Source organism: Exophiala spinifera (genome assembly GCF_000836115.1).
Source record: "Exophiala spinifera strain CBS 89968 unplaced genomic scaffold supercont1.6, whole genome shotgun sequence".
In the NCBI taxonomy this organism is placed as follows: domain Eukaryota; kingdom Fungi; phylum Ascomycota; class Eurotiomycetes; order Chaetothyriales; family Herpotrichiellaceae; genus Exophiala; species Exophiala spinifera.
In genome coordinates this window covers 17,062-34,310 of record NW_015622518.1, presented here as the reverse complement: position 1 = coordinate 34,310, position 17,249 = coordinate 17,062, and the positions used below count along the sequence as shown (strand labels likewise).

Below are 17,249 nucleotides of genomic sequence, written 5' to 3'. Positions count from 1 at the left end.
GAAGCCACCTGGAAATACTTTGCCTACAGAAGATATCCATGAGTAATGAAGCCCCCTCAAGTTTTTCGATGATGGCCGGGCGTCCCGCTGTACGCTTCACTAACGTCGAAGTTCGACTGTTTCTTCCAGCGCGTTCTTGTTCTGGTTCTGGGAGTCCTCGTTCCCAATGGTAGTCTCATGGACATCCTTCTCATGAACGGCAAGAACCAAATCTGTAAAGACATATTTGCTGAATTTTCGCGTAGGCACGTGGTTGTTGAAAAGGAAGTCGAGTTGTTCCAGGGAAAGAGCTTTCATCTCTGGGAGGACGAAGTAAACCCAGACAATCGACAAGAACGAGAAGCCGGCCCACAGAAAGCCCTTGTTTTCCAATTGTTAGCGTTGCCTTGAGTGTCAATTTGTAACTTGATTCGATCTTTTGTAGTTTCAAACAGAAATTAGGCTGGACTTACAATTTTTCCACCGAGGTTTCCGTAACCAGGGTCCGCAATAAACGGAGAAACTGAAGCGGTGAGGAGGGCTGTACCGAAGCCGAAAAAGACAGCCGTGGCAATCACCTTTTCACGATTACGGGTAGGAGCTGATTCCGCCGTGATGATCCAAATGAGTGGAGATTGGGCACCAAGGGAGAGCATCCATATGAACAGTAGAACGACTATAACCGTCCCCGAAGCCCCACCAGATGTGCCGGCCATGATACCAGACATGATCACGAGAGCAACAGCACATACCAGAGAAGTACAGATGACCAAAACCCGACGACCAAACCTGTCTGGGAGGTAGTAACCGGTGAGAACCCCAAGGTAGTTGGTGCAGAACGCACTAATGATGTATGGGAAGACGTTTGTAATACCAGCGTAGCCCAGGTAAAAGGTGATGTAGTTGAGGATATACGTCACGCCCTGAGCTTGTTGGATACACTGAATACCAACAGCAATGAGAAGACGACGCAGATTGGGCCCTCTAGCCAGATCCATCCATCCAGTCGCTTCCTGATTGGCACGATCTTGTTCGATGGACAGATGGATCTTATGAACGTAATCAGCGGCTTCAAAGTTGTTGGTTTTTGTTTTGAACAAGCGGTCCGCTGCTTTGATGGCTGGCCCAGTGCGGCTGGGTTCGCGTTAGCATAAAGATTGCGTATCTCGTGCAATACCTGGTGAACCTACCCTTTGGTGGCTAGCCATCTTGGACTTTCCGGGAGCAACGGAGTCAGGAGGATCAAGAATGTGGGGGCTATCAGCTGAAGACCGATCGGTATCAGATAGCATGCGGCAGTCTGGAGCTGCGATGTGCCATAGACAACCCCTGACGCAGTAATTGCCCCAACAAGAATCAGATTCTGATACATGTTAACACTGAATCCACGGGCAGCAGCGGTCGACGTCTCCGAAAGGTACATAGGGACAATGTTGAGAGCCATGCCCATGGCGATAGATGCAATGGTCTTCCCAACTACGAACTGGGAGTAGCGACTTGAGCCAATGGCACTGGTGAGCTCGATGATGACGCCGACGATGGATATTACCGCGGTCACTGTGAGAGACACTTTGCGCCCGAAGGGTTCATTGATGTATGCAGCAACGATTGATCCGACCACTTGCCCGACGTCAGTAGTCTTCACACAGTTTGCAATCTTTTTGCATGGCCCAAAATGCTGACGGGGTCTAGAGACATACTGATTCCGGCTGACTGGACTGAACTTCCAGCGGAGACTTGCGGCGCCGAAAGACTGCAAATCTCTTTCCCATCAATTGTTTTGCAAGACCCGTAATCTCGAAGGAACGCATGAGCTCCAAGAACCGTCCCCCACCAACCATTGTCGAATCCCTAGTCATCAGAGTCAGTACGCATTGTTCATCATGTAAGCGGCTCAAGTGCAGAGGAAAGGAGTGCAGTCGTACATAGAGAACCGCGCCGATCGAAACGATGCACATACACACAAACCCGCTGCTGGTGGTGCCTTGCAGGAACGTAATCGTCATAGCTACCGTGGGAATTGTGCAGATTTTGAATTACAATCTTGACTCTCTGGAGGTATCCAAAAGTTGAGGAAGATGAGAAGAATGCGCAGAGGCTTGAAAGCTGATTCACCTGTTGCTTTAATATATATGCTTATATCGCCCGTGGTCTTGTCGCGCTTATCTTAACTTGACAAGCTCGCCCGTGGGCGCATGTGGTGTATCATGCTATCTAAGCCTCGAATCTTGGGGTACAGCATCAGGGATCTCCCCAAGAGGACGGAATAGGGTTGGCGAGGACGCCCCTACTGACCAGGAGTCGTGGCTATCTACGGAGTGCGGAGTACAAGCACTACCACACCTACAAAGAACTACTTAGACCTTGCCTCTTATTTGATGAAAAAGGTTGGTTCCGAATCGTGGCGGATCGGGACCGCGTTCGCAGAGGATCACACGTCAAGCCAGTTGCCAGCCCCGACGGACCCGACGGGCCCAACGGGTCCGGCTGGCCCGTGAAGTGGGTGATGCGATTGCTTTTGTCCGTCGAATAATGTATTGTGCAGTTCATCTGAGGCAAGGATGAGCCTGATGGCTCTGCTGAAGGGACATGGAGACGCGCGATGCATGCGAAAAGGTTTCTCCCGTCCACTTAGGTCAAATACAAGTTTAAAAGGCCGTCCCCGTTGATAAGGTGGTTGCAGCAGCAGCAAGTTCCAAAGCATTAACCAGATAACGACGACGTAGTTCTGCTCAGCTTAGCGCAAACTGGACGCAATGGTAACTTACAGAAATATTGCGGAAGATCCCGCATACAAGGACGTCCTCCCTGAAGACTTTGTCCACGGGTATTCGTAGGCATTCCTTCCCGGTTTTGAAAATGCCCGTGTGAGGCCCCAGGTATCATAGTTTTTTGGGACTGACAGATCCGGTGTAGGTCGGCGTCATATCAGATCGAAGGTGGCGCTACTGCCGGTGGTCGTGGGCCGTCCATCTGGGACGAACACCTTCAGGAAGCAAATCAAGACACTGGAGACGACGCTTGCGACTCATATCGGCTCTGGGAGCAGGATGTTAGCCTCTTGCAGCAGTATCGCGCCTCCGGATACCGGTTCTCTGTCTCATGGCCTCGTATCGTCCCCAATGGTAAGCCTTTCCCCTGTCACGCTCAGGAGCCTGATTCCTTCTTCACCAACCTGGATGGACCAATGCTGAACATTCACTTCCACAGGTGGCAGAAACGATTCTATTAACGAGGAAGGCATCAAGTACTACAATCAACTGGTGAGCCTTACGCTGTGACCTTTTTCTCGGATGATTGTGGAGCAATAATTCTAGCCTCTAACCACTTCATCTATGTTGGTTTGTAGATTGACGCCCTTCTCGATGCAGGCATCGAGCCTACAATCACCATCCTCCATTTTGATGTTCCGCTGGAACTGCATAAACGTTATCGGTCTTTCTTGGCCACGGATCCCAGAGAGCTGATTGCCGACTATACGTCGTTCGCGAAGCTATGTTTTGAGAGATTCGGAGACCGGGTTAAAAAGTGGCTCACTTTCAATGAGGTATTTATCTACGGCGCATATAATGGCTACGTGAAGAACTAACGACATCCAGCCTTGGATTTTTCCGTCGCTCTTGTCGATGGGTATCGTCAAAGGCTTTTCCAAACGGGACTTTTTTCGGTCAGTGATAAGCTATGCTTAACAGAGAATGCACGATGAAGACGACGGTACTGATTGTTACGGTGCTATAGTGTTGGCCACAATATTCTCCTGTGCCACAGCGATATTGTTCGTCTTTATAGATCTGAATTCCAGCAAAAGCAAAACGGTCTAATCAGTATTGCTCTGGTAAGGCTCTCACCTCTGTTAACTCCAAGAGATCCAAGGATATTGACTGTTCTCAAGAATAGCGAGTGGGTGGAGCCGATCAACGATGACCCTCGAGCCGTCAAGGACGCGAAATTAGCTATCGAGAGAGACTTTGGTTGGGTAAGGATGATATCTTGGGCGACACCACTGAATTTGCGTGTTTCTTTGGCTAACGTTGGGAAAAATAGTTCGCAGACCCTATTTGTATAATCATCCATTTCCATACGCAGCCGCTGCCCACTTTCCTGACGTGTGGTAGTTCTCGGCACTCAAACGACAGCCTGGGATAAATACGGCGACGACTTCCCTCGCCTCACTCAAGAAGAGCTCGCTCTGCTCAGGGGATCTGCCGACTTGTGAGATTCCTCTTCTCCGAGGACTGGTTGAGCGATGGCCGGCCAAAATCATAGGCTTTTTCAAACATGACTGACAAATTCCAATACAGCTTCTCCCTCAACCACTACGGCACTGGGTGGGCTACGGGTCAAGAAGTCCAACCCAATGGCGATCCTCGGTTCAATATGGACGAAATCGATAAAACCTTCGTCAAAGACGGCAAACCGATCGGCATGCGCGGAGAGGAAGGACATCCACATACCGGTTCGTCGCATTCTCTACCTCAATCCCCTTGGAAAGTATTCTTATCGTCCGATCGCTCGTCGGACCACACATATTCTTTTACTTGTGGCCATTAGCCTTTGATTGCCCTTTGGCTTTACCCTTGGCCCATCAGAGACGGCCGCTAACATTGATTCTTCTCAATAGTACCCTGGGGTTTCCGTAAGATCCTGCTCTATACCTGGGACAAATACTGCAAAGACAAGAATATCCCCATTGTTATCTCAGAATGTGGCTTCGCGGTCGAGTTCGAACAGCACATGTCTCTCGACAAAATTATCGACGACAAGGCCCGTCAAGAGTATCTGAACCAGTACATCAAGATCCTTTGTGATGTCGTCAGAGAAGACGGAGTTCGTGTCTCTGGCTTTTACGTCTGGAGTCTGCTTGAGTAAGTCGAACACTTCCCAAAATCCCATCCAGGGTACTGCAGGGATTGAAAAGGAACTGGACTCACCAAGATTCCAGCAACCTCGAATGGCTTTCCGGGTACGGCCCTAGATTTGGAGTGACGCATGTGGACCGCAAGAACGGATTCAAAAGAACTCCCAAAGACTCGTCAAAGCTTCTCGCGGCGATATGGCGTCATGTTGTCAAGAAGAACTAGATGAGTCGCCGCATTGCACATGGGGAATGCATGGACTCTCTATGTGGTTTCAAAAGATACTGCTAAGTGACTGTTACAAAAGGACCCGCTGTATAGCAGCTCGCCCCAACCTGGACGACTTTACTGTTCTCACATGGGCTGGTTTCTCTCTTTTTCTGTTATCTCCTCCTTTAATGGCACATCGTCGCTACTGCAAGGAACATGGAAAATGATAGTTCCTGGAATGAACTGCCCACAAAAAGGTTAGCTGGACATTGTGGGTGAGGGCTCGATGTGCCAAGACTTCCGAAGCTCGGCTGCGGTCTGTGCAGATAGAACAATTAGAGCAAAACACTATACTACCAAGACACTGACATGATTTGCGCATCATTCATGGTCGCAAGATGGAACCTGACTTCCTCTGGTGAATAGTTAGCGAGCATGGCGGTTGCCTCCTTCCATTCAGGAAACCAGGAGACATCCTATATATAAAGACTCGCTTATAGTTATCCTGGCGGAGGATCGGGCAGCATGTCTGCAATCAAGGTGTCCAAATGGCTTTCACCTACTGGAGCGTAAAATGTCCCGCATGATTCCGGGTGGCCCCAGTGAGGCATGAAAGAGCTCGAATTAGAAATATCGTAGCCCATGCCCGCTGACTGCTCAGCTGGACGACCCGGCAATTGTAGAAATGTCGGACTGTCTTTGCTAAGAGGGTAAAGAGCAGGCTCTGTACCAGGATAGGAGTTCCAATCCCAATCAGCGTCGATGGTCTCAGATACAGAGCTGGCTGAAGTATCAAGGGTCTGGTTGGCATTGGGAAGTCTGACAATACGGACAATATCATCGCGTGTGAGTGGTGTATTGGATGGCGAGCCTGCGAGAACATTCTGTTCCATTTCACATATATGTCGAATGAGGCTCGCGCCTCGTCTTCCAATCCCCGACTGGTCCGCAGAATTGTTCAACAAGTCGACCAGTCCCATCAACCTCCTGCGTCGAGCTGCGGCATCTGGACATGACCTCTTTTGGCTGGCGGTATAGAGAAGATCAACTCCCAGAACAAGACCCGCTGCAATAAGCCAGAGCGTCGTGTTCCACAGGCGATAGAAGACATCCGGCAGACCCTTGTCTGCCAGATTTATGATCGTCTCTGCTGCCTGCACGCAGGCAATGCGGGAGATCTTGTAGCGGTTTTCCGACAGTGACTTGACAAAGAAGGATCGATGGATAATGTAGGATCGATATGCTAACATCATCAGCAGGAAGCGCCACATAAATAGCGGGCCAGACGAGTTCTGACTAGGTTCGGCGGCTTGTTGCACTTCGGGAGGAAGACTCTGAACCATTTGATCTAATCGCTTGGACGCAGATATAACAGAGTCGTACAGAGGATATTGGTTTGCTGAAAGGGGCGCATAAACATCGTAAAGAATTCTGGCCGATGGGCAACAAGCCTGAAGGAATGTGAGAGACTGCGCATCGGTAGAGGACGAGGCAAGCGTTCCCTCATCGGTGAGATCTGGGAGTGCGGTTTCGAAATGATGTGGCGAGACAACTACGATAAAAATAAAGTCCTACTTGTCAGCACAGACACCCATGGTTAGGGGTGCGGATCTCCCTCTTGAACAACTCACAGCAATATCGATGATATGGCAAGAGGTCCCAGTCTCCCTCCAGAAGTAGCCACCAGACTCGGCGACCTATCTCTTGTGCCTGGAAGTCCTCGTCCGAAGTGCTGTGGAAACTTCCAAGGAGATGGAGATTCATCGCTCGAGCCATCCCAAGGCCCAGATATGCCAGTTGCTGATGAAGGCTCGAGTTCCCGGTCAGGTGGAAAGCATACCTCAGGGTCAGAATGGTCTGGCAGGCGGCAAGTGAATGGTGAGTCAGGCCGCCGCAGCGGAAGAAGGTGGCAATGCTACAGTTGAACCAGTCTCGGGCAGAATAGAGCAGTCGTTGAGGAACGAGCCCCTGCGACCAAGCCTGCTGGTCATCGAGGAAAAAGGCGGCGGTGCTGAGAACAGCGAACAACACAGCCAAGGACATTCCATCTGGGGGGTGCCCTTGCTCATAAAGTGTCCAGAATCTGTCATGCTGCTGTTGAAGCGACTCGCGATGAAGACATCCGCACATCCAGTTGAGGTTGTCACAGTACGAATCCAGAAGGAATTTAGACTGGCGTCGCTCGGGGAGCGCCGCCACACATGAAGCGAGGGTCGTAGGTGTGTACCACTGGTGAAGAGTCCCCGGTAACGGGGCGCTTTCGACGATCAAAGAAGGGCCTTTCCACCTGCGATTTTCCCCAATACCCAGTGCCGCCTCCTCCATAGCACTCACCAATGCAGGCTCTTTGACATCGCGCCCATCGTCACGAGCTGTGGTTGGTGTTCGCTCGCGATTGAGGCCGAGAACTGATTCAACAGAGTCTAGTCGTTCACGCAATATCTCGAGCTCTTCCAGTATATCATCATGCACAGGACCTCTACCTCTCGGGCCATTTGTGCCGGATCTAAATCGGTTGCTTGGAATCTGTTGGCGTTGACAGAGTTCACCGTCACCTCTCTCGTAGCAAGCCCGGCAGGGTATTTTCCTGTCGCATTTTATCTTCCGTCGACTGCATTCCACACAGCTCAGCGGGCGGGTAGTCGGGCGGTTCACTGGCGAAGGTGCATCGGGTTGTGCGAAAGCGTGGAGATGGGTTCGCGTGCGGCTCATGTCGGTGATGCACACACGGTCAAAGGTTGTCGAGAGCCGACTAGAAGTTGTCAGCGAACGAAGAAGTCAACCGCATTGACGAACCTCGCCCAAGATAGTTCGTTGGAATTGGGCACGAAGGACTGGCTGATGCCAAAAGAGTATTGGACCTTGTGAGCCATTTATCTGATTGTCGTCTAGGTAGATCGCGGTATGTTGGTGTCATTTTGGGTTCGGCCGGCTCCTTCCCCGACATGATTTTAGGTCCGGCATCGGTAATACTTATTCCCGATTGCTGTAAGGGCTTACTTGCTCCTATGTACGGAGTATATCCCTCACTTTTAGCTAGTCAATTAATTATCTTCACGCCGCTACAACCACACACAAAGATGGCAATGGCATGCTCTTCGTGCTCCCAGGCAGCATCACGGTCACTCCGGCTTCTTCGACTTTGCAGACTGGTAAGCGTATAGCTGGTGTGATATGTCCCACTTCCGAAGTGGCAAAATGTGCGAATGATCTCTGAAGTCCTCTGGTGTTCCGTATGCATATTGCAGGTGTTCCGTATGCATATTGTAGGTTGGTTCAATAACTGGCGAGCTGGTATGTGAGGGTGGCTTGCTTACGTTCAGGCCGATGAACTATTAGTCAAGGAATTTTACAGTGTGACCGGTTTTGTACAGGGTGCTCCACGATTGCAACAGCCTGTGGACTTTGTGCTTTGTATGTGCCGTCGTGGAACAATGCGGTGCAGACACAAGTTGTCAGGCGCAGTAACGCCAGTTTGTAACTTTTCATTCTGTTACACTATAAACCCCCATCACTCTGCAACACCCCATACATTTTACCATTACTCTATGTATAGTCCTCCTATTTGCAATACGTTTGATAGACTGCTCTGTGTGCTACTGAATGATACTGGTTTTACTCTAGTTCTAACACTTCTAGAACCTGGTGCACCAACCATTCGCGTCTAGGACCGAATTCTCTCCAGTTGTCATGCTCCTTACGACGTCGTAATTATCGCTTGTTTTAGGCAATTCCACACGTGAATGATTGCCTTGCCGAACCGATCGAGGGCCTCTTGTGACTCCCCGATCTCTACGGTGTGAGGGAATTGCGCTATAAGCCCTGCTATTAGTATAGACTAGATATGCTCGATCGGTGCGAGATCCGGTGAGTATGTAGGCTAATTCATGACAGGAATTCCATCCAATCCTTAACAGCCCTAACGGTGTGAATCCTAGAGTTGTCCTGCTGCAACGTAAGTCCTGGAGACTAACACAGAGGCAATTAATCTTCTACAACCTCGAGGTATAAGTAAGCGTTATACTCATAACTAACGACGACCTTATCTAGTTGCATAATATAGAGATCAGACCTTTCACCTGTCTAGATAGCCTCCTAAACCATAATAGATATATTCAAACCCATTTTGCGGAGTTTAATCTTGTTGACATTAAATTTCTAAGTGCGTGTTCAAAAGATCCAGGTAGGTTATTCTCTACAAACTCTTTTAAGGGGACGCTTATCACTAAAAATATAACTCTTTCCCAGTCGGATTTATCCCAATATTTGTATCGAGTAGTGAATTCTAGGCATTTCTTAGTATGATGAGGCTCTAGAAGAAGCTTCTCAGCGGCGATCTAGTTCTTAGTTCCACTCTTAACAAGAATGTATTCAACAACCGACTTTTTATGGGCACTATCAATTCTTGTATAGTTCTGTCTTATTTCCACTTCGGATTGCGTCGTACTAGATACAGAAGTTGTCTTTCCTGTCTAGGGGTATAGAAGACAGATCGCCCATGGCGTTTCTGCGAGGCATGAATCTTTCTTTTCTCAGTCAATTTAATGGTATTCTTCTTCTACTTGCTTTATGGACTGGGTCTCTCACTTACTTAGAGACGGCCAACACCAATAATAAGCATCAACATTCTGTTGATTGAAGTTATTAAGACTATTTTCTTTCCCTTTCCTTTATATACGCAGCTGATTGAGGGTGGTTGATATCTGAGAATAAGAGGCCCGCGCGAGGCTTATTTGTTGACTATATGTGAATCCTCACTATAGTTAGCGAGGCAAGGAACCAACCCCAGGGACCCAGGAGACTAAGCCTCGTGACTATCAAAGCCCACAGCCTCGCCCAGAACTCCAACTGGTTAACCACAGCCTCACTTAGCCAGCTAAGTTAAGATCATGACTCACGAGTGAAGGCTATGACTCACGAGTAAAGGTTACGACTCACGAGTGAAGGATATGACTCATAATGCTTGGTTTCTTCGTCACTCGTTAGCTATTTAAGGAGGGCTCAACCCACCTCGAGATGAAGTCCTTCAAGCTTCACTCACAACATTCATTCATAGTTATCCTTGTATACAAGGCAATTCACGCTATTCTCTGCCATTATCTTCACCATTCCCCACTATAACCTGGTCCTCTTGACAGATGTATCTATCTCTACCTAGTATTTCAGCTTAAGGTTAAATATCGCGAGTACTGGCGCCGTCATGATAGCTTCTTTGAGGCGTTTAAATGCTTTCTTGCATTTCGGTTCGAACTTAAATGGGATATCCTTCTTGGTAAGGTTCGTTAAAGGCGCTGCGATCTTCGAAAATCCCTCTATAAATCTTCGATAATAGTTGAGTAGTTTAACGAAAGACTATACTTTCATAACATTCCTGGGTTCTGGCCAGTCCTTGATTGGCGCTATTTTATCGGGATTCACTTCAATACCCCCACCGAATATAATGTGGCCTAGAAATCGAATTCGTTTTTTGTAGAACTCACACTTGCTGAGTTTTAACAGTAGATTCTTTTCCTAGAGTTTTTTCAGAACCTTTTGAATATACTGTATATATTTCTCGTATATCTTCGAGAATATAAGTATATCGTCTAAGTATATAACTACAAAGTCGTCAAGGTATTCTTGTAGTGTGTTGTTAATTAGTTCCTAAAAAGATATCGAGATATTGGTCAATCTAAATAGCATGACACAATACTTATATAACTTAAAGCTAGTTTTGAAAGTCGTTATCTATTTATGGCCTTTCTTTATTTGTACTCGATAGTAGATATTCTATATATCGAGTGCGATGAAGTATTTTGCGCTAAGAAGTCTGTTCTGCAGTTCCTTAATCAAGGGTAGTGGGTACCGGTTCTTTCAGGTGATCGCATTGAGTGGTTAAAAGTCAATATATAGTCGAAAAGATTTATTCTTCTTTAGGGCGAAAAGCACACTATATATTATGGATAACTTAGATAATTAGATAAAGCCTTTCTTCAAGTGAGTCTCTATATACTCCTTAAGGAAGCTTTCTTCCTTTAAAGACAAGGGTTAAAGCTACTCATTATACTTCGGCACTTTCCCTTCTTCAAGCGTGATCTTATGATTTTATGACTTATACTTTAGTAGCGTTATTATGCCTTCTTTTTCTTTGAAGATATCTACAAAGTTCTTATACTCTTTAGATAGACTTTTCTCTTATATCTTATTTAAGGTTCTTCTTCTAGGTTATATCTATATCGCTCTCTATAAAGATACTATAGGAGTTAATTATTTCTCTCTTTTTATCTTCTCGTGACTATAATTTAGAAAGAATAAAGTTTCTTTTCTTTAGTCTATAACTAGTGAATACTTCTTTAGCCACTTTATCCCTAGAATAATATTATATTTAATCGGCATCACGTCGAGCTTGATTTACTCTCTATATTTCTCGATTTCGAGATAGATATCGCGAATTTCCTGTTGTATCTATTCACTATCGTACTCTTCTGGTGTTTTGTCTGCCATAAAGACCGGGTATAGATTCTTTTTTCTTTGCTTATTTATTCTTATTGCTGTCTTCGGTGATATATAGTCTCGACTTGCCTCGCTATCAATCATTACTTAAATAGATTTATTAGCTAGTCTAGCGCTGAAGACCAATGACATTAAACGCTAAATCTATATTATATTAATATAGCGTTTCCGAGGCTTTCTTTTGTTGCGCGAGACCTTCCGCCTCATGATAGATCCTCCGCCTAGTTTTTTGGCACGTCGTTTATAGTTACACCCTTGCTTCTAAAGATATATAGAAGTATCTCGATCGATGGCTTGATTGTATTCTTATTTGTGAGGTATGTATATATCTTAGATATATAATCACACGCTTTATCGATATATCACCTTTTCGTTAACACCAACACTTAGTCCTTTTCCTTAGCATTCGGGTCGTACTCCAGGTGATAGTGAGATACTTCATTTAGACAGCCGTTTTGTCTGCACTTTGTCAGCCTCCAGAATGCGGTCATAAACTAAATATACGTTTTAGTGATTTTAATTATAACGAACTTTATCGAATCGCTTTCTTCTGGTCCTTCGAAGCTATTAATCATCATGATATCTTCTGCCTTATTTAGTAGGTAATGTGTTTCGCTTCTAATTACGTTATGTGTATATTCGCCTTTATGCGAATATTATTTCTCGTAATATAGACGCAGGGTTATGATGATTTATCTCGTGTTTAGGTTTATATAGAGACTATATTGTCTTTCCTCGTTATTTATCTGGATCTAGTAGTGTGTCTTAATAACCATAGCGTCTCGTGTCCTTTCTCCTTTGATATAATATCTCGCCATGTCTTGATTAATCTCCTTCGGGGTAAGGTTATATCGGTCTTTAAATGGGAAGTAGTGCGGTTGTCTAGTGATAGTCTAATATATATATAGAGCATTATTATGGTATCTAAAGTATCGCTATATTAGTACCGGTTTCTTTTTGTCTTGTTCTTGAGTGTAGTCTAATTTGAGTTTATTGTTGACTATATATATCTTGAGTACTTCTTCCTTGTAATAAATTTAGTTTAGTGTTTCGATAACCGCGTGATAGTATCCATAGAATAACACGGTGTCATATTTAGGTTCGGAGTCGCTTAAGTTTGGTTCTTCGCTGAATATAAAATCGTAATGATTCTTCTCTAGTATGTTATATATATAGATTAATTCTCTATATATTCCTTTATATTTCGTCACGAGCACTAAGTTTTCTTTATCTCTTAAGTTCCCCTTTAGATCGAATCTTCTATGTTTTGTGGTGTACTCTCTTCTATATATCTAGATATATAGTGTGTTTTTCCAATACTTTATTATAAGTATCGCCATATTGCTATGATTAGCGACTATTCTGTATTTTTCTTTATGTCGTGTTCTTATTATTAATATAGCTATTTCCTAGGTATCGAACTCTACCTAGACGAATATTTTGTCTTCTCTCTGGTCGCTAGATATTTCGTTTTCTTTGTCGAATTTTTTGTTAAATAGAAAGTGATAGACTAGGGACATTCTCTATATATTATACATGTGTAGATAAGTCCCTCTAATGTAGTCTAGCCCTTAATAGATACTTATGATAAGTATTTATTCTGTTGGCTGCTATCCCCAATAGAGGCTTAGAAAGGTTTGGTTCTCTCTCTTTATCTAGTAACGCGTCCGTATCATCACTAGCTATTCTTCTCTGCTTATAAGATTATAGATACCTATAATTTCTTAATTCAGCTAACTTGTGGTTTATTCTCGCAGTAGCTTAAATAAGAATTAATATTATTCTTCTCCTACTAGGTGTATATAGGGTTCCTTAAAGCTACATTACCAGAAACACCTTTCCAGTCTTAGTGATATCCATTCTTGTTCAACATTGATATATAGACTAAACACGGCTCCGTTATCGCTATGCTCCTAGTGATGGGTCCTAATTCGTGTAAACCTATATTCGACACTAATGATTTTATATAGTGATAATCTTATCTCCACTATAGCCACTATCTTAGGCTCTTCTCAATCGACTTTCTTTCTCTTAGATCTCTTGCTTTAACGATTCTTGCGCTTCTTTTCGTGAGAGAATCACTTTACACCCTGCTTTCTAGAGTAGTGAGTAAGACAGTTATCATCGTGGCAATTCGTCCAGAATAGATTCGCGTGTTCTGGCTATTCTTGGTTGACCCTTAATGTCGTGACTATTTTATTCTGCTGACTTTGACCAGAATAGGTCCCTACAGTGTTGATGACCTCTTCACTGTTGATCATTAATAGTGGTATCGAAGTCGCTCTCTCCATCTAGGTTCCTTCGGAACTCTCCTTTTATGCTTTCTCGGCGCGGCTAGTCCGTTCTAAGTTTTTAATCTTGAGGCTGTCTAGGTGTGTCTTTATTTCTAGTTGTCTTTTAGGTTTTAGGCATCTTAATCTCTAGATTCGGTCTTTACTCTCAAGTCTCAAGCGCTCGAGTTCTTTCTCAATTAAAGTGTCGGCCTTTTCTTCTTCAATACCGACTTTAATTATATACAGTTCCACGGGCTTTATACTATATTTATTAGCTCTATATCTCGGATTTCTATAGTTATAGCACAGGTTTTCTTTTTTATATTGTTCTCGCTCCTTATTGAATAGCCCCTTACATTAGAACTTGCCTTTTAGTCATGAGGACTAGCCTCGTTCAATAACATCAAGATTTATCGGATTACTATAAGACTAGTAATTAATGCGCTTACCCTTATAATACACATCACTCATCTTTTCATAATATCCTTTCTTTTCCAATCCTAACTCGTATAGCTAGTTATCAATTTCGATAGCTTTATTAACTAATCCTTAATATATATTAAGCCTCTCCAGTCCCAACTCCTTTTTGATGTTGTCTTTTAAGCCAGTGTAGAAGGCAGCAATAAGTATATTGTCGTCCCAGTCTAGTTTAGCTTGAAGTCTCTTGAATAGAGTATAGTACTACGTAGTCGATCTCTTCTACTTAAGTTGATAAATTCGTTGGGCCGCGGCCTATTTCTTCTTTAAAGTTTTAAATATCTGCTTAAGTTATTCCATAAATATCGCGAAGTTAGAGAAAATGGTAATAGTTTCTAGGTCCTTTTATTCTTTAGAGAACATTATATAGTTTATCATGATAGGTTTAAATCAATAAAAGGCTAATCCCTTTATATAAAGTCTCGCGAATAAGATCTTATCTTTATAGATAATATACCTAGTACGGTTCAACTTAAAAGTCATAATAAGTTAGGTGATAAATAGTCTTAACTTCTCACGAGATCTATAGAACACATTAACCTTAGTATTGTCTCTACCATAATTGCTATAATTATTATAGCTAGAGATAATAGTGAAGATAGATCCTAATATAGATGCGTTTAACGCGGCGAACCGAACCGACCCAGTAGGAGATAGTGAGCGGATAGAAGCTTTAGAGCTAAACATCGTGTTAAATACTTTTAATCAAGAGATAATCAAAGTATTATATTTCGCTTCACTAAGAGTGTCACTACATATATTGTTTCCTAATAAGTGAGAAGTATAAGAGGCGAAGTCACTAAGAATAAAGTACTTAAGCGAGTACTAGAGCGAAGTGATCATAACCAAAACGTATAGATATAATCATGAACGAAGTTGACTACGTAGCAAGTCTATATAATGACCGTGTATATATAGATCGTGAAATTAGTGGCTCCTTTAGGCTCTGTGGGCTCTGTAAGCAGAGCCCGCAAAGCCATAAGAGCCATCAGGCTCTGTCCCCTTTGTATCCTTGTGACAGAGCCCATGGTCTTGGCTTGGTCACGTGATCCCGCCTCTCCGACTCACGTGCAACGGAGGTAATAACGCTGAGTGGCTATCGTCACAGCTTGGTCTGCGGCCTTATAAAAGGCCTGGTTCGTAACACTATATTTATCTTTTATATATATATAATAAGATGGATATAATACTTCGATCTATAAAGATCTTATAGAGTAGCTATTTAATATAGAGCACAATCAGTGTTTAGGTTATTTATTGAGTTCACGAGGAGATTACGCGATAAATATAGTGACCGAGCAATGAAATAAGAGGTAAGAGATAAGAGATAAGAAGGGTAGGGTTTAAGGTCGAAGTTCATAATATAGAGAGAGTATTTATTATATTTAGAAGTGTGGACAGGAATAGCTATCTAACTAGGAATATTTTATTTGAGTGATATTATCGACATGGGGTGAAAGTTTAAATTCATAACCCGCTAGAACCGCCGGGTTTCTCCGAGGGATTTTACTGATGCGAGGGAAGGAATGAGAATTCAATGCAATGAAGTATTCTATATAGTCGAAGATAGAGAATCAAACTATGATGATATTAAAATACTTGGATATTATAATTATACTCGGTGAAGAGTCGAAGTAAAAGAGTCGAGTTCGATTTATGATTAACACTTTAGGGTTATTAACCATTATACTATCGCGCGACCCATATACGAAGGGGCCAAAGTTAGTTATAGTAGTGCGATGGCGATGGTGATGTTATGTCACCATACTAGGTACAGCGAATGATTAGGGATAGTAGAGAGCAATGGTGATACTTTTATCATGGTGATAATTCGCTTACAAGTGACCATAGTACTTAAGGAGAAAGAAGAATACTCAAGTGATAATTCGGGCGGGATTATAGTGACGGCGAGGTTATAGCAAAAGCAGATGGAGAAAGGAGATCGAGGAAGGTATAGGGTTGAGGCAGTGGAAGAAAGAGTGGATATACATACTGGAGGGGTGAGGGGTTAATGGCTGTCGTGGGACTGGTAACGAGGTCGGATGGAGTAGAGAAACAGGGCCGTCCGAAGAGTTTCCAGTTTGGTGAACGAGTGGCGGTGAGGGTGGACGAGTCGGAGTGAGAGGGGTTACGAGAGAGTTATACCGGTAAAGGTTTCAGCGGTTGGGAGAAGGGTCCGGGTTCAGGGATCGAATGGGGCGTAAGGGCGGTTAAGAAAGGCCGGGCGAGTATGGCGAGTATGGCGAGGCGGTCTGAAGGACGGGCGCATGGCGGGAGGACCGCCCAGAGAGAGAGAAAGGGACGGAGGACGGAAGTGAGGGAGGGACAGGGTTAGGGGGGGACATAACCCGGCGCGCGGAGCGCGTATCCGGAGGCGACAGATGGGGGTTTCGAGGGAGGGGAGAGCGGGGGCGCACGGGTCGGAGCGACACGGTGACGGCGCATTCTCGACTTTCCGTGAGAGGGTGAAGAAGTCGAGCGCGCCCGCGCGACCGGAGGCGGGACCAGAGATCCGTGGAAGAACACCACTCATGCCCTTTACTTACCCCAAGTGGTTATCAAGGCTTCACCCTCATGCCGTTACCTTGGTATTCGGATGATCTCCCAACTCACTTGGGACTACCATCATGAGGTAATGAAAACCAAAGCCACGAAACGACTATCGGCCCTGTCAGCCCTAGCATCGTCCACTTAGGGCGCCAATCTGGTCAATCTGAGACAGGTGTACAGGGCGATAATCGTCCCTTAAATACTGTTCAGATGCTCCGCGTGGCACGCTCTTAGTCGCCGAGGCGGTAGGATTAACAGTGCCATGCTCAATGCAATCACGAGAATTCAGTGCAGGGCCGCGCAGATCATCACTGGTGCCTTCCGCACCACGGCGAGCGCCGCAGTTAATGTAGAGGCCAACCTGCTACTAGCGATACAGCAACTTGAACAGACAGCCCTCGAAACGACGATA

General features: G+C 44.8%; 3 protein-coding genes across 3 annotated transcripts; 1 reads left to right on the top strand and 2 right to left on the bottom strand.

The window, feature by feature from the left end:
* Positions 1-99: 99 nt before the first annotated feature.
* Positions 100-1,820, bottom strand: PV08_07926 (uncharacterized protein; the record flags this gene model as incomplete). The annotated part of the gene is made up of 4 exons (XM_016382253.1): positions 100-360; positions 453-1,113; positions 1,170-1,618; positions 1,680-1,820. The coding sequence occupies 4 exons, from the start codon at positions 1,818-1,820 to the stop codon at positions 100-102; spliced, it is 1,512 nt and encodes a 503-aa protein (XP_016232956.1).
* A 915-nt stretch (positions 1,821-2,735) lies between these two features.
* Positions 2,736-5,060, top strand: PV08_07925 (uncharacterized protein; the record flags this gene model as incomplete). Its single annotated transcript, XM_016382252.1, has 12 exons — positions 2,736-2,812; positions 2,896-3,104; positions 3,190-3,242; positions 3,329-3,526; positions 3,579-3,646; positions 3,718-3,814; positions 3,872-3,955; positions 4,024-4,039; positions 4,095-4,191; positions 4,281-4,435; positions 4,601-4,844; positions 4,922-5,060. 12 exons carry the CDS (start codon positions 2,736-2,738, stop codon positions 5,058-5,060), a joined length of 1,437 nt encoding a protein of 478 aa, XP_016232955.1.
* Positions 5,061-5,545: 485 nt separating this feature from the next.
* PV08_07924 (uncharacterized protein) lies at positions 5,546-7,757 on the bottom strand (the record flags this gene model as incomplete). Its single annotated transcript, XM_016382251.1, has 2 exons — positions 5,546-6,597; positions 6,677-7,757. The coding sequence occupies 2 exons, from the start codon at positions 7,755-7,757 to the stop codon at positions 5,546-5,548; spliced, it is 2,133 nt and encodes a 710-aa protein (XP_016232954.1).
* Positions 7,758-17,249: the final 9,492 nt, after the last annotated feature.